Genomic DNA, 20,763 nt, shown 5'->3' with positions numbered 1-20,763 from the left:
CAGAGAATTATGTATTTTTAACCTTCAAGGTTTCTATTCATGAGTAAAGGCTTTTTTCTTTTATTTTACATCACAGTGAAGTCAATGGTACTGTCAGCTGCTAAAACAACAGCTGAAAGAAGAGCTCATTGATTCTTTTTCCATTTATAGATGTCACTAAAGGTTTTAACACACTAGAAAAAAACCAACAGCTGCTCCCTTGTTTAAACAATAAATGACTCATTTATTTCTCCCTACACGTAACACCTAACATTTTGAAAAGATTAGTGAGTCAGATGCAAACTCCTTGATATGACATTTGAGATAATTCCTTAGTAGCTGGCAATTTTATAAAGCCTCTTTTGCTTAAAAAGTAGTATTTAAATAATATTTATGGTGGTATTTTATTTGTGACTCCCTAATATAGGTTATTATAACATTTCTTAAAAATGTGGAAATCTTTTCCCTTGAAGTTTTTGTTCATTGATTTTTAATAAACTCAGGTTAGCACTATGCCTCCTGTGTCTGTCAATATTTGGACACATAGTTGCATCTTATTGTAAATGTTTTTATATACTCATTCCTTTCCCATTAGGGAAAGAGGACTACTTTGGCTAATTTCAATTATTTGACAAAGGTTCTGTACAATGTTTTTTAAACTGAAATAGTAGCCAAGAACACTGAATGGTGCCAGAGAGGTCACCAAATTATACCTAACCAAGAAATCAGAAAAATAATAGATTATTTTTTAAAACTCAAAAAACATTTCAATGAATCAAAGTGAGAAAAAAGTCCTTAAGTGGACAAAACTATTTCCTTACAAGAACAATCTACTCTTGCCGAAACTATATTGAAATTATCTATAAACTAGCATACAAAACATTTACAGAGAGATTGAGGTACACCACAGTTATAATTGTTTTTTAGTTTTTACAAAAATGATCCCCTAAAAATGACATGTTCAAAGTTTGTAATTTGTATTAGAGTTGGCTTACATTTGGAGTTATGTGATAATACATTTAAAGTAGATTTTTATAATTAAAAGGAATTTTTTGATTATTTCATAAGAATACTTATTTTTTAAAATAATACTTTCAAAACATTAAATGGTGCTGCATAAATTCTTTATTAAACCCAACATAATAACAGTTATTTAAAATCTGGAAACTTATACAAGTATTAGATACAAAATAAACATTTTACAAGCTAGATACATTTCAATTACAATTTTAGATATAATTTTTAGAAAACAGAGTTTTCTAAAAATATTTTTTCTTAATCATTAAAAAACTCTCTTAAAAGCTTTAAATATAAAAGCTGTAAATATAAAAACTATTCCATGCCTTATAGTAGGCGACTAGTGTCTGTAATCTTGAGATATCTTTAAATAGAAATCCAGCTCAACTCAAGATCAACTCATTACTTCCCAAAGTCCCTGTAGTGTGAATCCATCCTTCAATTTCTCTATTGCAAGCCCCAGTTCTTCTGAAAATACAGGTTCACGATCCTGTTGCTTTTTGGGAGGTAAGAGGATAAGATGGGGAATAGAGAAGGTGGGCAAGGAAGAGGAAAAAAACAAAAAATAGGTTTCACATAAGTTTGTGAATGCTAAATGTTGGAATATAGAAACTTCAAAAAATATACTATAGCTAAAATTTTCTTACCTTATTGCCATCAGCAAAATAAGCCTAAAAGATAAAGAAAATTACATGTCAATATGACATAAAATAGATCAGTGGGCTAAGGAATAGGCAATTAGTTTGCAGAATGATTTTGTAACTAAATGTATTACATACATTGTTATTGTATAATAATGATTTTCTCTTCTCTATAATCCTGGCCTCAAAATTTATTTCTCCTGTCAATCAATATTAATGTCTATAAGAGTTATGCTTTAAGTTTTATAAACAAATGTGCTTTGTAATTAATGTATAATTAGCATTGCCAAGTAGAAGGGAGATAAAAAGAATAACATAAGAGCTATAACATTTCTTCTTTACTTTTGGTAGAAGATGGTGGCAAAACAAAACAAAGCAATCAATACTTCAATGTGTCAGCAAATGCATGTGAAAATATTTGTTACCAGAGAGGTATTCTGGTCAGACTCATAGACCACAGTATGGAGAAAGCGTTATTATTATATTGTCTATTAGTTAACTAATACCAATTCAGAATAGGAAAGCTTATTCTTCAAATACATATGCTTTCCTAAAATTAATATAAATTAAGGGAAGCATCTCATAAAAATTAACTATGAACAGCATAGATTTTAAATTAATTTAATTAACTATAATATTTAACATTCTTTTATACTAAAGTACGAAGAAGCTTTTCACATGTCTAAAATCCTCTGAATACTATTCTCAAAACTATTTCCTGCTTTGGTAATTTAAAAGTACTGTAACAAAAAGAAATTCCCTCACCTAAAAAAAGTTATCCTCAAACTCATGTCAAAAGGCTCGAGTTCTACAGTGTTTTACACACAACATTATTTAATTAAATATGACTAAGATACAAATCATAAGAAATTTAATAGTTCTCCTTTCAGACGCTCACCACAAAAGCATCCGTGTGATCATCAGCATCTATTTCTACATCATCTTGAATTTGTTCAACTGTCAGAGCTTCAAGGGGCTGTGGCTTAAAAAAAAAAAAAAAAAATCAACAATTGTCAAATGCATCAGAAACAATATTAATTAAATCATTTTAGAAAAATGTACTTTGAGAGCCATAAATGCTTGTAAAAAGATAACAATTATAACTGATTGAGTCTTACATTCTTCTGTTGTTAATACTAACTTAAGTAATAAAATAGTTAAACCTAAGCTTTTAAATATTTAGTCAACATCATCAAAAAGTTCCAGAGTGGGATTTACACAAATTTGTATGCTTAGGGGGAATTCCTTTTTTTTTTTTTTTTTAATAGTGGTAGATGGATTTTATTTGTTTATTTTTACGTGGTTCTGCGGATCAAACCCAGTGCCTCAAGCATGCTAGGCATGCTAGGCAAGCGCTCTGCCACTGAGCTAAGGCCCCAGTCCTTAGGGGGGATTCTTAAAGGGAAAACTCTCAGGGCCAGGGACATAGCTCAGTGGTGAAGTGCTTGCCTACCAATGCACAGAGCCCTGTGTTCAATCCAGGGCTTTGTGGGATGGTAAGTGTAGATGGGGGAGGGGGGCGGAAGGAAAGAAAGAAGGAACAGGAAAAAAAAAAGAAAAAAACTCTCACTTTTTCTTTTCTCTTCTTCTTCTTCTTCTTCTTCTTTTTTTTTTTTTTTTTTTGGTATTGGGGATTGAATCCAAGGGTGCTTTACCACTGATATGGCTCCACAGGTTGAATATCACCATGGGCACTGATTAAAGAGTGGATGGAAAGGCCACCAGCACTAGAGAGTACAGCGAAGGCCCCAGCAAAGGAACAGAGAGCAAAGGAACCTGTGATAGAGTGGTCAGTGATGGGATCATGACAGGGAAGACAGAAAGGGCAGTGACAATAGAGCAGATTGTGAGGGCACCTCTGATGGAATGGACAGTGAGGATCCCAACGGTACAGCAGATAGCAAGGGCACCAGAGGCAGAGCCTCTGGTAAGAGTATCAGTGACAGAGTATACAATGAAGACACCAGTGACAGACTGGATGGCCAGGATCCCAGCTGAAGAGGTAAGTCACACCAAGAGAGAGTTGAAATACCTAGAGAGCAGGAACTCAGACAGCAATAAGAAATCATGAGAAAGGGAAAGAGCAGATGTATAGGCATAATATTCAAAATATTTCAAAACTAGCTGGGCATGGTGGAAAGCTGAGGCGGTGGATTGATCGTTCAGGCCCAGGCATTCAAGACCAGCCTGGGGAACACAGACACCATCTCAAAAACAACAACAAAATAAATAAATAAAAAACTAAAGCTAGTATGGCAGAAGCTCTGATTAATAGGGATAAATACAGGCCATGTTCACAAAGCAGACTCTGGCAGGTGCTGTACTATAGGGCAAGGGAGAATATAATGGTATCCATAAGGCATAGAAAGCTTGCCCATGCTAATGGGGGGCTTCTGTTGAATGAAAATAAAGCTGACAGAGTGCGAGACTCGTCTGTCCCCATCAGAGGAGCCCTGAACAGAGAGGTTTTTCTGGATAGGCTGATCACCTAAAAGACAGGTATAGGAGAATGATGAAGAGGCAGCCTGCTAGAAAACAGGTAATGGTCACCAATTATAGGTGGTCCCGGGGCCATTCCTACTTGAGCAGAGTTTGTATATTCATCATTTAAAACAGTTTAAAGTTAAACCGTACAGAATGTTTTTATACCTGAATTTTACAGGAAGTTGGAAGGCAATTCAGCAAACTCTGTATTTCACATATTGAACAAATTACCTTTTCTTCCATTTCATAATCCACTCCAAATATAGGACTGGCAGAATAGACTTTGTGAAGTGAATTGATTTCTTTAACTGATTCCTGTAGTTTTTCCACAGGATCTATTTTAAAGCCAAGAACATATCCTCCACTCTACAAGAAAAAATAATGAAAAACAAAAAAAACAAGCCCAAGAAATGACATTTGTAGTATATGATAAAACTTTAGCTGTAATCATCTACATGTTGTAGAGTACAACATGTAAGCTTGATTTTTTTGGTACTAGGGAATTGAACCCAGGGGCACTTTACCACTCAGCCACATCTCTAGCTCTTTTTATTTTTTGACACAGGGTCTCAATAAGTTGCTTAGAGGCTCCCTAAGTACCTGAGGCTGTCCTCAGACTTGTGATCCTCTTGCCTCAGCCTCCCAAGTTGCTGGGATTATAGGCATTCGTCATCACATCCAGCGATAAGTTTGATTTTTTAAAAATTAAACGCCTTACTATGAAATATTTCAGATACATATAAAAATAGGAGAGTACAATGAGCCCCCTCACAATCATCATGGAACTTCAAACTGTAGCAACATGTGGCTGACTTTCTAACTACTCCCTTACCTGATCTCCCATCCACCTAACCACTCAGGATTACTCTGAAGCATGTCCAGATATCACATGATTTCATTTGTAAATATAAGCTGATCTTCAAATATTAAAAAAAAAAAAAACTATAGATTGTGAAGGCCAAGGAAACTTAAGTTTTTCTAGAGCTAGGCCTTGAAAAGGAATATATATTAAAAGAAGAAAAGAAGTGGCCTTAGGCTATCTCCTTAAAAAATTAGGAAAGAAACTTGACTAGGATAGGTTGTTAGAGAGAAATGTTAGAAAGTAGCATACTATAACTGGTAAGAGCATTTGCTTTGGGTTGAGAGCATACACTTTTTAGTGTCAAATTCTGATTCTACGATTAATTTACAAGCTGTATGATGCCTGGAAACTTACTTTCCGTAACCTTTCTAAGCCTTAATTTTCTAACACAAAATGCTTGATCAAGTTGTTTTATTTATATAAGATATATATGACACTTGATACAGTTCCTGGGACATAGTAAGCACTCAGTAAACAGAGATATAGGTCACGGTAAAGGAGTGAGTAGACATTGGTATTTTAATTTAGAAGTGATTTTATAACTCAATTTCTTTCCCCCAGAAATGGGAACTGAACCCAGGGCCTTGTGCATGCTATGTAAGTATGCTACCACTGAGCTATAAACTCAGCCCTTATCACTCACTTTTTAAAAAAAATGCATTTTAAATGTTTTATTTAAATATATTTCTGCATCTGGACATGGTAGTGCACGCTTGTCATCCCAGCAATATGGGAGGCTGAGGCATAAGAACTGCAAGTGTTAGCAATTTAGCAAGAATCTGTCTTTTAAATAAAAAATAAAAAGGGTTAGATGGAGCTCAGTGGCATAATGCCCTTGGGCTCCATTCCAAGTACCCTCCCCCCAAGAAAAATTCCTGCAAAAACATGGCATATGTGAGAATATAAATTCTCAAACAGAATGGATATATATGTTTCTATATATATCTATGTAAAGAAAGTTTTGTTGTGAATCAGACCTGAGGTCATGAGTAAGGTTCGTAACTTCTCTAGGCCTGTTTCCTTCACTGTCAAGTGGTGAAAAATAGTAAGTGTACCATAGAGTTGTTAGATTGGGTGAATGTATGAAAAGCATTTAGCACAGTGACTTGATTCTATCATTAATAATAAAAGTGAGTGGGATGTAGTGGCACAGTCCTAAAATATCAGCTATTTGGGAGGATTAGAAGTTCCAGGCTAGCCTCAGCAACTGTGAGAGGCCTTGTCTTCAAAATAAAATAAAAAGAAGTAGGGATGTAGCTCAGTGGTAGAGTGTTTGCCTAAAGTGTGTGAGACCCTGAGTTCAATCCCCAGTACTGCAAGCAAATAAAAATAAAAATGATGATCATAACGATAATGATTATCTGTCCCAACTAAAAAACATAGGATTCTTCTATGGAGACAATTTACTATAACACTTTAAACACTTGATATACCTTCATATTATAAGTAATATTCTTCTTGGATGTAAACTGCTTACTATATACATAAAATTAAAAACCTACAGCATCACATAGTTTTAAAAGCCTACAAAAGATTAATAAAAATGTAAAACATCTTACCTGTTGAGAGCTTTCTATGACAAGAGCTAAACCAAATTTTGAATCTCTAATCTTTATCGAACGCTGGATATAAAATGAAGAAGAAAAAAAATGCATGTCTTTATTTCATAATCTCAAGAATAGAATATCTTACCTTCCTTTATGAAACCCCCAGAGAGCTCATAAATGAACAAGACCCACATATAAGGTGGCAAACTTGTAATAAAATACAAAGATGATATCTCTAAAATATGTACCCAATTGTCTGACTCAAATATCCTTCAATTCAATGGAATCAGCAACTTTTCTCAATATTTTACACAAAAGTCCAACGATCTTTCGGTTATGATGATCCAGTGTCTTTTGTGGTTTCCTAAGGCTGGATTAGTTTAAAAGTCATATGTGCCTACTGTTTCTCATGTTCCAGGTGACTAAATTCTAAAAATGTCCATATCCACTAATTAAAAAAAATAAGTTTATTGGTACTCATCACTGGCCATCAAGAAAGGCTGGGATAGATAAAGTGCAATTGACATTAGTTGATAAATGTGACATGAGGATTAAGATTGATCAGAAGGAAGATACTAATGTTGAGAGGAAGGAAGAGGAGTAGAAGCATAATGATAGGGCCTACAGAAAGAGATATAAGATGTACTAGCTGATGAAGAAAGGGAGAACCGTGGAGAGAACCTAATATTATGACAGCCCAAAGGCCCATGATTAGTCATATGTGGCAGGTAATGGCATATCACACTTTCAGACAGACAGGCACTGTAAGTTGAGAGAAAGATTGAGAAAAAGAAAGAAGAGAGGAGAAAGGTTTTAATGGTAAATTCTTATGAAAACCAGTCTTTTCATCCACCTACTTTATATATATCATCATTACATAGTTCCAGTTCAGAACCATAGAACACAGGCACCCTGGCTGTAATCTAGGTGACACGGGCTGATAGAAGTGGCAAGAAGTTTATATATAAAGAGCTGAAGTTAGAATATGACTGCTACAGTGACAAAGTGTGATGATATCATATTGCAAGTTGTTTGGGCCAGTTGAATTCATTCCAGAGGCTGTATTTGGCAACTCTATTCTTAAATAACAAAAAATATCCTATTTGAAGAACGGAATGCACAAGGTTGTTTACTACTCAGTAAATATTCAGCATAACAGAGGCTAGGTTAGGCAAACTATAGAACATACAAATGCAATATAAAACAGCAATGAACAGTATAAAACACTGGTTTATCAAATATCTATATAAACTGTCATACCTTCCCACCCTGATTACAAATTCTCATATTTCTTTAGATGGCCAGAAATCATTTTCTTCCTATCAAATGTTATGTTTTGCTTTCCTCCACCAGACTGAGAACTCCTTGATGGCAGGAACTATGTGTTGGTTTATGATTTTTCATGACTATCTCTAGTACATAGTAGATGCTTAATATTTGGCAAATGAATGAATGATCAGATATTTTAAAGTTGCTCAGAAATCAAGATGTAGCAAAACAGGCTTGGGAATATTTGCAAAGAAATATCCTTCTCATAGGCCAAGAATTCTCTTTTCGAAAAAGGATGTTTTCTAGATATTACATATACTGTATCTACTCAATGAATATTAATAAAACTTCTTAGTCTTTTTTAAAAACACTTTATTTATTTTTATGTGGTGCTAAGGATCAAACCAGGGCCTTACACATGCTAAGTGAGCATTCTACCGCTGAGCCACAACCCCAGCCCCAAAACTTCTTAGTCTTTTTAAAATAATTTTTTTAGTTGTAGATGGACATAATACCTTTATTTTTAATTTATTTATCTTCTTATATGGTGCTGAGGATCAAACCCAGTGCCTCACACATGTTAAGCAAATGCTCTACCACCGAGCCACAACTCCAGCCCAAACTTCTTAGTCTTAAAACTATTTGTATCCTACAACAAGGATGATTATCATATGATAACTGCACAGGATTTTCATTTACTATTTTTATGTTCCATTTAATTCGGATTAGAATTTAATAGTTTGTTTATATAAAATGAACTTTTATATAAAAGTATATTGAGTTTATTATTTCTTTCACTGAATCACATATATATCACAGCAGTAAAGTAACTACCTACCTACTCACAATTGATATCAGATATAGTCAATTCTTTTTCTGAAGTTTAATAGCTTTAATTGAACTTAAGCTAAAAGTATTACCACTAAAAATCATCTTGACTTCTTCATTAAACCTGGAGTATGAATCCAGCATGCATTACATTCTATATCAGAATTAAGCAGTTCATTCACAGAATTGATGAATTCTCTGGCTGTAATAATGTTTGGAGGGCTGAGGTGTGGTTCAGTGGTGGAATGCCTGGTTAGCACATGTGAGGCACTAAGTTCAATCCTCAACCCCACATAAATAAATAAAATAAATAAAGTTATGTCCATCTTCCACTAAAAATATGCCACATAAAAAAGGAAAGAGAGAGAATGCATCTAATCTCAATGTCACTATTAACTGTTGAACAGAAATTATTTATTCTACACTTGAATAATGTCACCAAACTACATGTACTTACAATTTGCAGATATGGTATACTGACATTAAAACTATCATTCATATTTGCATGCCACACGATTCTCACATTGGTAATAAAAAAGGTTCCTAGATTTCCCTGTAAAAGAGAGTAATTAGAGATAAACCAATGATAATTTATCTAAATATCTATTTTTATTTTCTAAATGCCCAAATAATTCTTATCACAGCAGCAGATTAATACCAGAATCACCACGGTATCAATGACTCCATCATATACTGAATGGCAATATAATCATATGACTGAGAGCCTGGACTCTGGAATCATTAATCATTAAATCATTGCAGTTGTCTGACCTGGGCAAATTTCTTCTTGGTGCATTTTGTCAAACATAAAAGGGGATTTCATTAAATAATCCATGTAAATAAAGCCATTAGCACAGTACCTGGAACAAAATAAGCATTTCTTCCTTTCTTTTCTTTTCTTTTCTTTTTTTTTTTTTTTGTGTCAGGGATTGAACCCAGCAGCACTTAACTACCAAGCCACATCCCTAACCCTTTTTTTCTTTTGAGACAGGATCTCACTAAATTGCCCAGGTTGGCCTGAACTTTTGATCCTCCTACTTCAGTCTCCCCAAAATTGCCTGATTTTTCAATAAAAATGATACATTTTATAATCTGAGAACATCTTTTTAATTAATTAAAAATGCCAGGTGCAATGCTATGTGGTAAGACTAACTGTGAAAAGAATAATTACCTTTATAAAGCCCACAATCTAATGGGGGAGGATATAGACAAGCTATGTAATTTAGAACAGTAACAATTTTGGAATGTAATTGTTAAGGACAGGCTTGCATAAGGAACACACAAAAGGGAGATTTCAGAAAGTAATATCTAAGTTATAAACTAAAACAGGCATAGGTAAACTATGGCCTTGGGGCTAAATCTGGCCTGCCATCTCTTTTTGTATAGCCCATACAGAGTGATTTTAACATTTTTAAATGGGTGGAAAAATTCAACAGAAATATACTTCATGACATGTAACTATTATAAAAAATTTAAATTTGTTTCCCTCATTAAAACATAGCCATGGGCTGGGGTCGTACGTAGCTCAGTGGTAGAGCACTTGCCTTGCACGTGTTAGGCCCTGAATTCGATCATCAGCACCACATAAAAATAAATAAATAAATAAAAATAAAGATATTGTGTCCATCCACAACTAAAAAAAAATTTTTCAAAAAAAAAAAAAAAGAAACACAGCCATGTGTTCTCTATATATTGTCTATGGCTGGTTTCACATTACAATGGCAAGACTGAGCAATTGCAACGAACACTGCATGGCCTGAAAAGCCTAAAATATCAGTATGTACATATGTACTTACCTATTTGTGGTGTTGAGGACTGAACTCTGGGCCTCATGCATGCTAGAAGAGCACTCTACCATTGAGCCAGACCCTTAACTGTGTAAAAAATATATTATCTGACATTTCAAAGAAAAAGTATGCTCACCTCTTATCTAAAAGATAAAGAGTTTTCAGAACGGAAACTGTCTATGTCCTATAGAAACTTTATCACAGTTTGAGCATGATTTAATTCTTAGCAAGAAGCTCTTCACTCAAATGTCATAGCTTTACCACAGTGGTTATCAGTCTAATCTAGGTGGTAACATACATGAAATCTAAAAACTATTCTGAGATAAAATTTTCTCTATAAATTGATGTGTAACGTATTCCACAATTATTAATTGCTTACATGTTCCAACTGGTCATTTAAGGGCAGATGAAAATGATGAGTTAAAGGGTTCACCAAATGAGTATATGCTTAGTTCCCTAAATACCAGATTAAAAGGCTTCTATGACCGTCCATACCATGGTTCTCCTCCATCAGCTTATGTTATTAAAATATAGAGGGTAGCATAATATAGGGGGAAAACTATGGCTCTGGATGAGCTACACCTGCAAGGGCACTTAACTCTTTGGGGCCTCAGTTTATCATCTGAGTTAAGAGAGACTATATTAAACATGATCTCAAAGGTCTATTCCAGCTCTCAACTTTACATAGAACAAAAGTTGCTGAAAAGAGCACAAGTCCATAAAAATATTAAAACCAGAATAGCATTTCATATCAAAAGCTATAATACTAATAAATCAAGAGCAATAATGCTAATTTTATTTTTTTTAAAAAAAAATATATTTATTTTGGTTTTAAATGGACCTTTATTTTATTTATATGTGGTGCTGAGACTCGAACCCGGGGCCTCACACATGCTAGGCAAGTGCTCTACCACTGAGTCACAACCTCAGCCTAATTTTAACAAAGTGGAATGAATACACAAACCCAATGATGAACAACAACAAAAAAAAGATTACAAAACAAAGTCTCAAAAGGTTCATTAGTTTTTTTGTATAATACCTGATCACTGGATAAGTTCCATACTCCATTGATTTTGTCATATACATGTTCTTGTGGTAATAATCTTAGTTGTTTGTTTTGAATTAGCGCACTTCTCAATTTAAAATCACGATACATTTTAGAAGTTTCATATGCTCTATAAAAAAGAAGAAACAAAAGACCAGTCCACACTGAAAATGTGTTCACTAACTGTGAATAGAATAATTCCATCACTACCTTTATAAAGCCCACAATCTAATGGGGGAGGATATAGACAAGCTATGTAATTTAGAATAGTAATAATTTTGGAATGTAATTGTTAAGGACAGGCTTGCATAAGGAACACACAAAAGGAAGATTTCAAAAAGTGATATCTAAGTTATAAACTAAAACAGGCATAGGTAAACTATGGCCTTGGGGCTAAATCTGGCCTGCCATCTCTTTTTGAATAGCCCATACAGAGTGATTTTAACATTTTTAAACGGGTGGAAAAATTCAACAGAAATATATTTCATGACACATGAATATTATACAATGGTAGAAGTTGATCAGTTACATTTACCTATCTACTAAAATGTATAGTTGTTAGTACTTAAGTAAATCATTGAAATAATTATTATGATAAATTAAATTTTAATGCTGAGTAATATTCCATACAATATATATATTTTATATATACCACAGTTTCTTTATCCATTCATCTACTGAAGGGCATCCAGGTTGGTTCCACAATTTAGCTATTGTGAATTGTGCTGCTATAAACATTGCTGTGGCTGTGTTACTATAGTATTACTGTTTTTAAGTGACTGTCATTTTAATGTAGTGTTTATACATTTCATTTCACTAACCTATTCCTTTCTTAATTTCCCTATTTTAGTCAAAGGTATCATCATCTTTTAATATAAATAGAAGTCCAGTTAACTTTTCTTACTGTGACCTGAAAACATTATGCTTGCATCTACTTCTGTACAGAAAACTGAATGAATCTATACAAATTCCAAAGAGGATTCTAGGAGCGGGGAGAGAAGAAGAGGGATGAAGAGGGAAAAGAAACTAAGAAATATGACAGATAATGGTATAATTATAAAATTTATAATCAAAAACTACAAATAGCCAGAAATATATGATTTATATGAAAATTTTTGGCATCACTAATAATAAAATAAATACAAATTAAACAATATTTTATCCTGTCATCTTAATCAAACTTTTTCTCAAAACTCATGGTATATAAAGCTGGTTAAAAAAAAAAAATCAAAGTAGTGAAAAGAGAAGAAATCAACAAATGACAAAACAAAATACTAATATGTATATTTCTGTATAAAAATGATCTTTTAATTCTTTAATTGAATTATCCAACTCACTGACATTGAATGAAATCTCTGTTTCACTTTATTTACCTTGGCAGCTAATTTAATAGAATCTTCATTACAAATTTTTATGAGTCTTCAGTAGTCCTTACAAGTTTTTTTATAAATTCCTTCAGAGTGCTTATTAAATGATAAGAATGTTTTCTTCTAAGTATCTTCAGGATATTTGCAATAAAGTTTGGAGAAAGAGAGTGTCATACTTCTAAACTTTATCCTTTAAAACTTTATGTCATAAAATTACCTTAAAATATCCAAAAATCCATAAACAAATACTATACCTATGTACTGCAATCACAGAAGTAAAAAGTCTAGGACTTCCAGGAACCAAATTTGTGAATATAAATTCAAAGCGAGTGCTGTTACACTTTGTTAGTATAAAAAGAGCTTCGGTTTGACCTCGTAATTTCTGTAAAGACAAATTTATTTAAAGGTTTGTATTTGAAGAACAATTTCTCATTAAGTGAAAACGAACACTGAATTCACATTTCTAATGTTTTTTCACTATACATATATTTCAATATGATTTTTCAGACTTACAGAGTTAGCAGTCCTTGTTGTAATATTCAATATGCAGTTGTAACCGATAGCTAAAATTTAAAACCAAAGAATTTAAGGAGTATGATAAAGTAAACTGAGAAAAAAACACTCTAAAATATATATCTATATATCATATATATATATAAAACTTTAAACAGTTTTAAAAACTCAAACATAAACAGAAATAAAAACTTTAAAAATTTTTATGAAATAATTATAAATTTAAAAGTAAATTATAAAAGAACTAGAGATTTGGTTCTGCCTCTTTGAATAAACAAATATATGGGGAAAAGGAAATTTGCTTTAATAAAACCTATACAGCATTATTCAGTGAAAATATTAACACCACTAACCAAAAGAAAAAGACTAGCTGAATTGCCTAAAATAGTTTTTTAAAATAAGTGAAACAAATTTAACACAATGAAAGACTCTACTTTTATTAAAGCTTACATCTCCCTTTTTTGGGATTTCTTGACACAGATTATATACCAAGTTGTCAAAGGAAAAAAAGAAAGAAAAAAAAATCAGTATAAAATCCCTAATCTTATGCATGTCTAAGACACAAAATGGACAAGCTAAAAAATAAGAATGGATTGTTTCTTTTGTATTTTGATGTAATCTGTGGTTAATCCAGGACTTCTGAAGTTTTTAGTAATTCCAGACTTCCACAAATTTCATGGCAAAGCTGTGTTTGGTATCAAAAGCTACTACCATTCAAGTTCCATGAGAAGGAATTCTTCTCCTTAGAGTTTTATCTTACGAGGATACTTACAAAGATTGACTCTGGGCAATGCCAAAGAGTGCCATATAATTCTTAAATTTGTTACTAAGAGTCTTCCTAAAAGGAAACAAATAAACAAGCAAACAAAAATTAATTAGTTTAAGTAGGACACACTTTTGCAGTACACAGTGAGGTATCAGCAGCAACACCTATGTATGTTTTTCATACACATCTATCCTATGTAAGTTATACAATGTATGATTCAGAATTTCAGAGAAACAAAATCTGAGTTGTAGAAGGGACACAGGTATTCACTATTACTACCTTAATTCACATTGAATGAGAATTGTGGACTTGTTTTGTCTTGTTGGAAGGTTTTCTGGGGTCTCAGCAGTTCACATGTGTACAACTAAGAATGGTTATGATATAGTATAACTGCAAAACTATTCACTGAAATAACACTTTTCAGTCGGGTTTGTTGGCACACACCTACAATCCTAGGGGCTTGATAGGCTGAGGCAGGAAGATCACAAGTTAAAGGCCAGCCTCAGCAATATTCCGAGTCCCTAAGCAACTATGTGTGACTCTGTCTCAAAAAATTAAAAGGGCTGGGGATGCGGTTTGGTGGTTAAGTGTCCCTGGGTTCAATCCCTGGTACCAAAACAAACAAACAAACAAAAACCACTTTTCAATGAACTCTGATATACACACTAATCCCTGTCAAATGAGTGTTCTCTTAGTAGTTCTTGTTTAATGAGCCACATTTATATACCTAATTTTTTGTATGTGAGATGAATAGGCTGAAGTGAACATCAGCCTGATATTTTTATATTGAAATATAAAGTTAGAAATATTTAATTTATCAAAGTATGTCCTGTAGAATAGTAATTCCTATAGATGCCCCAAGGGGAAAAAAGTCAAATAAATCCGAGCATAGTAAACCATGTGTCTTAGAAATTTACAATGTAATTAGCATATTAGGATAGCTTTGAGATTTCCCGAAATAATAAAATCCATTTAACTTTGTTAAACATAACATTTACCCATGAAATTATAACCACAGAATTCTTTTAATAAATTTTTTAAATAACTTTATTTTATTTGCTTATTATTTTTTAATGTGGTGCTGGGGATTGAACCTAGTAGCTCACACATGCTAGGCAAATAGGCAAATGCTTTACCACTGAACCACAACCCTAGCCCACAGAATTCTTTTGATGAGTAATCTATAGCCAGATCATACTCTTTCCTTCCTGAAAATCCCTAGGATGGCTACAATCAGAAAAATTAGACCTGCATGAATACTGGAATGGGATGGGGTAGAAAAAGAAGTTCTATGAAAAATTTAAAAAAATTTTGGCAGTACTGTGAATTGAACCCAGGGCCTTGCACATGCAAGGCAACTGATCTACAACTGAACTACATCCCCAGTTTGAAAAGGAGGTACTAAAAATTTAAAAAGGAAGGCATTCCTCAAGGGAGATTGTGGAAAATTATAGACTTATGTTTGACAAATAAGTCTACGACCATACCACCCCGAATGTGCCCAATCTCATCTGATTTGGGCCTGGTTAGTATTTGGATGATGAGAAAACTATGTTTGACAAATAATATGTAAGCCAGCAGGGATGGAGTGTAGGGATCACACAAGATCAAAGATGATGAGGGTTTCAGGAGAAAATAGAGGGCACACTTAACAAAATAACAGAGGTTTATTTGCAAAAGGACTGATCACAAAAATATGAGAGGGTTATTAGGAACCATGGGTAAACCAGCAGACCTGCTCCCAGCCCAGACCCAAAAGGACAAGAGGAGAGAACAATTAAAATAGTCTCGAACAAACAGCAAGGACCTGCCCATTTTATTCTCACACAGCTTCAGTGCACAAAGCTAATTGGATAATTTCATGGCAGTGTATTTACAGTTGAACATGGATTAAATGTGCTAATCTTCTGGGGTACTTACGGTTTTAAAATTGGGGCTCCTGAACTTGATGTCTTAACTTGGTCATTTTCAAACTGCATGAAAGAAGGGGAGGTAGGTGGTTGGATAGAAGGATTCACCTTCCCTTTTCTACCTCCTTATCAACCAGAAGCTCTACAAACTCCAGTAAATTTTTACTTAAACAAAGGTTTTTGAGGTCTGTGCAAACACACAGATTTATTTTTATTAAGAGTATGATTTCAGGCACTGTGATGGAGAGTTCCAACTAGGGAGGCTTTTTGCCCATCCTCCAAAATACTAGTACAGGATTATTTACTCAATAAGTACTTAATGAATCAAAAAATGTTCTATTAATCATAATCTTGGTATTGAAGGATGGACTGTCAAGTAAGAGTTCTTGCCAGTCTGTACAAGAATGACCAAATTTCTCTTGGCTTCATAAATTAATCCAGATTTCATTAAGGTACAGTCACTCTACTCTCAAAGGTACAAGCCAAGACTTTTTGCTTGTGGTTAGATCTTACTACTTTATCCTCACCTGGGTCTGACTGTACAAGGAAACATTTCAAAAACGTTCTAAGCACTCCTTTAAGGATGGACCCTAGCCTGATAGGCTGCCAGTAGCAGATGGTGATGAAAGGTTCCCCTCACAGAGAAAGACTTAGCAAAACTTGCTGCTCTCATACTACCCTACAGCAGACCAAAAGAAAGGCTCAGAGAGCCAGGTGCAATTTAGCAAGATCATTTTTCAATAAAAAATGAGATGGGAATGCAGCTGAGTGGTAGAGTATCACTGGGTTCAACCTTAATACTGCCCTCCCCCAAAAGAAAGAAAGAAAGTCAAAAGAAAGAAAGTCTCCCAGAGGAAGTGGCCACCCAAAAAGCCATCAGCATGCTCTGCCACAAGGGTTATTGTTCTTTCCCTAGTATATGCTGATCCTATTATCTCAACAGGTGTATTCCTCTTTTCATTTCTCTTCTTTCCAGGAAGAAGTTTGCTTCCCTCCCTCCTATGCTTCTTTTCCCCCAGACTTTTAAGATGCAGTAAGCTTCTTCTTTCTTTCTTCTTTTTTTTTTTTTTTTTTCACTGAAAAATAGTACTGATGCTTTCAGGACAACTTGATCACTGGTTACTGGTTCCATTGACAGCTGTTGTATGCAGCCTGGACTTTAAGTTCAAATCTTGGTAAAATTTGGTTTGGGAGCACTCTACAGTCCAGACATGGCTGCTGTTTATTAAAAGATAAGTCACACAGTACTTGAGCTCACAATGCAAACGAAATTCTCTCCATGTGTCCCGCTCTAGGTGTCAATTTTAAGTACTGTGCATTACTCTTGGATTTCTTAAAAGGAAGCATGGCTTCAGATATCACAGCTATGACCTACTTGCATTCACTACCCCATATCCTTATCTAAGCAGGCAGATCCAAGGGTCAGAACTATTCCATGACTTTTACAAATAGGGCTCCTAGATTTAACAGTTACGTAGGATAAAGGTGACATCAAAACCAGGGCTTACTGATGGACTGAAGTTGTAGGAAAACTGTGTCCCTTGGCTACTCTTTCTTCTATTTAAGTCTGAAAAAAAAATCCTGTGCGCTTAACTCTTCTATTTTCATAATTACATTTACATATGATGCTCTTTCATAGATTCTCCAGCTAATATGAATCAACACCTGTAAATTAAACCAGAAATATAAAATACATTAGCAAATATACTCACCTCTATCTCCATTATTTCCTTTGGTATCTTCAATTGAATCTAAGCAATCAATAAGGACTTCCCCAGGTCTGGTTTTCATTTGTCTAAAATAAATATAAACATTTTAGTGTTATAACTACAACTCTATCTGCTTGAAATCTATTTAGGGGGAGAAGAGACATGTGTATATGAAACAGCTGACAGTATAGATGATATCGTACTCAAGTGCTCATACATTTGAAAATAAGGTCTTCAAGAAGCTAGAGATCAGTGATGCCTGGAGTGACCAAGGCCACTTAAGAGTAAGCTAGAACTAGAAGGAAAGGAGTAAGATTTGGAGGACTAAGAAGGGAAAGACAGGATAGTCCATAATTAAAGACCAGAAACAGAAAAGATTGGGGCATATGAGAAGATAGGCCTGGCTGGGGAAGAAGAGAAGTAGTGTGAGAAATACAGTTTGGATAACTCAGAAGAAACCAGATAATGAAGAACCTTGAATCCCCTAATAGGTATAGAGCTTGTTCTGTGGAAAAGAAACCCATAGAGGTTTCTAAGTAGAGGAAAGGACATGAGGCAATTATGGAAGGAATGTTTCAAGAACTATATGCAAAACATCTTCAGTACTTGTCAAGCAATTAAATACATGAGACAAAGGAAACAGAGAATGAAGAATAGTTTGCTGACTGATGCAATTCTAGATTGTCAACCAACCAACCAACCAATCAACCCACCCCCAAGGAACTAAGAGACTACTGAACTGCCTAAAGCCTTCTAATAAATTTGCCATAGAGATAACTCAATTGGTTATTCAGAATCTTGATAAGATCATATCACTTTCTACTTAAAAGTCTTCCATGTCATTCAGCTGCTGAGATATGAAGTCCAAAATCTTCAGCTGAAGCTAACCTACATTTCTGTTTGTACAGCTAACCTGTCTCTGCACACAACCTGCCTTCTAGTCAAAGAGGGTTATATATACCTCCAAGACTCTGCTTCTAGTCCACCCGCCCTTTTTTTCTATAATACTCTGTCTACACTGACAAGGTTCTGGCTATCCTTCAAGGTCCAATGCAAATTATTTCTTCTTTGAAGCCTTCCCTAGGCATATTGATTTGCTCTGTTCCTGTTCTCTTCTGTTCATTTTTTTCAAGAATGGTACTTATCACATGTATTATAGTTGTCTATGTGTATCTCCTGCACTAAATGGGAGGGGTACATGAGTATTATTTCCTATTATTTTGTATTTATAGCTATCAGCATAATAACCAGTATATAAAAGCATTTGGTAAATCACTAATAAACTGAAATGTTCATGAAATGGACTTGTTTGGATTAAGAGTCCTCCAAGAATAACAGAAAAAGTCATAGAATGTGTGTAATATGTAACTATGGCTTGTAATTTTACAAATTCCTTTTTCTCCAACACCATAAAGAATCTAATAGCATGTTAGTTTTTGTATTCAGCCACAACTAAGCCTGAGAAATATATAAATATTTAATTTTCCCATCTAAGGAGGTACTATCCATGATAAGGAACCATAGGAAGTGGCCAGAAGCTCCATGCCATTAATCCAGGAACCTTACTTTAATATTTCCAACACTAAATATCCCAATGGGAATTTTCCTCCCGGGACTTTTGGAAAGGTGGTTTCTAACCATCCTCTCTTTAAAGCATGATATTTTCCAAAAACAGGAGTTCTGTTTGAGAGATTCCAAAGCAGAATTCCATCTTCCGGTTGGTGACTTAGATTAATAACTAGATGAGCTTCTTACTACATACATAAAGTTTATATTGTTAGGAACTTTGAAAAATGCTCACTCCTACTCCCCTCATTTTATAGACTTGAGGTTAGAATGCTGAGGTCGTTTGTCCAAAGGCCCACAATGTGTGTCATTATCACAGATCTAGTCTTAGAGCCTGGTTTCCTGAATCCCTGGCCTAAGTTCTTTCCACCACACAAAACTGAAATCACTGGGTGGTCCCTGCCACATGGGGTTCACATTCCTGATCTGTCCCGCGGCCAGGACACGACCGTAGACGGCGCGGGACCGAACTTGTAGAATCTGGCCGCTTCCCTACGGTAGAGCCAGACCCAGGAGAGCCGCAGTGACCAGAAGGTCTATCGCTGCAGGCGATAACCCCCCACCCTCGCCCCGCGAAGATAGCTGCAGAGGCGCAGGTCCAGCTCGCGGGTCCAGAATTCGCACCGCGGCGCCCTCTACAGGCAGTGCATTCCTGGGGCCTCTCGGAGACTCACTGCGAGGACACGTCGAAACGGACGTCGCGGTCTTCCCAAAGTACGTCCAACACAGACATGGTGACTGAGGCCTTCGGCCCCCGCTCTCCACTGCGGTGGAGGCCTAGCAGCGCCTTGCGGGCTCCAAGGCAACGGGCCGCGTCTGTCACGACGTCTACGGCGGGCGCCGAGACCCAAGCTTCCCCGAGTTAGCACGCGCGTTTTCTCCTACGCTTTGACCCCGCTAAGCCGTTTTGAGGCAGGCAGGCGGGGAGGGTGCTTGACTTCTAGACGACCTTCCTGGCCTCCAAACATCTTTTAGCCATCCCACCATTCCCGGTATTTCCCTACACCGTTAAGAAATTTACTTAAAACTCCAAATTCCTTACCTGGGCTCCGCCCCATCTCGCCCTGCCCACCTCTCCGACCTCTCCTGGCTACCTGAGCCGGACAGGCTCAGTTTTTGGAGGGCCTTCTCTCAGTGTCTGGAAAGCTGTTTCTCCAGATCTCTGTGTAGCCGGCTCTTTGTCACTGAAGTCTCAGCTCAAATATCAACTCCAGCCGGTCCTACCATGTGCAAACTACGGCCATGCACTGATCTATTTAGTTCATTTTGAACAACGCCTGCACAGAGCAGGCACCCAGTAAATACTTTCTTGAATCCCAAGTGTCTTCCTTCTCTCAACACATGACTTTTCTTTCAATCAGTGATTTACAAAGAGCGATCTGAGGTCGCGTGGGTGCCCCCACCATCCTTTCAGAGGCCCACAAGGTCACCCTATTTGCATGATAATAAAGTGAAGAAGACTTTTGCCTTTTT

The 20,763-nt window shown here is 35.4% G+C and overlaps 1 protein-coding gene across 3 annotated transcripts; it reads right to left on the bottom strand.

The window, feature by feature from the left end:
• Positions 1-1,086: 1,086 nt before the first annotated feature.
• Positions 1,087-20,121, bottom strand: Bbs5 (Bardet-Biedl syndrome 5). 3 transcript variants are annotated; one of them, XM_058580160.1, is made up of 12 exons: positions 19,965-20,121; positions 17,728-17,810; positions 14,112-14,177; positions 13,340-13,389; positions 13,081-13,208; positions 11,454-11,589; positions 9,085-9,180; positions 6,543-6,605; positions 4,287-4,487; positions 2,536-2,619; positions 1,644-1,667; positions 1,087-1,492 (listed from the first exon to the last, which is right to left on the bottom strand). In XM_058580160.1, the coding sequence occupies exons 1-12, from the start codon at positions 20,021-20,023 to the stop codon at positions 1,391-1,393; spliced, it is 1,092 nt and encodes a 363-aa protein (XP_058436143.1). In that variant the 5' UTR covers positions 20,024-20,121; the 3' UTR covers positions 1,087-1,390. The 3 variants fall into 3 exon arrangements, with proteins under 3 accessions (XP_058436143.1, XP_046303519.1, XP_058436144.1); XM_046447563.2 differs by having other exon boundaries at positions 4,353-4,487; XM_058580161.1 differs by lacking the exons at positions 4,287-4,487; positions 6,543-6,605.
• Positions 20,122-20,763: the final 642 nt, after the last annotated feature.

Source organism: Marmota monax, unplaced genomic scaffold (assembly GCF_021218885.2).
Source record: "Marmota monax isolate L192 unplaced genomic scaffold, Marmota_monax_Labrador192_F-V1.1 WCK01_AAM20220418_F8-fsc00007, whole genome shotgun sequence".
Lineage (NCBI taxonomy): Eukaryota > Metazoa > Chordata > Mammalia > Rodentia > Sciuridae > Marmota > Marmota monax.
This window is presented reverse-complemented; position numbering and strand designations above follow the sequence as displayed.

Excerpts from the sequence above, each read along its gene's own strand:
- Bbs5 (XM_058580160.1), bottom strand. The coding sequence starts at position 20,023 with ATGTCTGTGTTGGACGTACTTTGGGAAGACCGCGACGTCCGTTTCGAC. Across the intron at positions 9,181-11,453 it reads GGAACTTATCCAGTGATCAG|GGAAATCTAGGAACCTTTTT; the intron begins GTATTATACAAA and ends TCTCTTTTACAG. Across the intron at positions 1,493-1,643 it reads ATTTTGCTGATGGCAATAAG|CAACAGGATCGTGAACCTGT; the intron begins GTAAGAAAATTT and ends CCTCCCAAAAAG.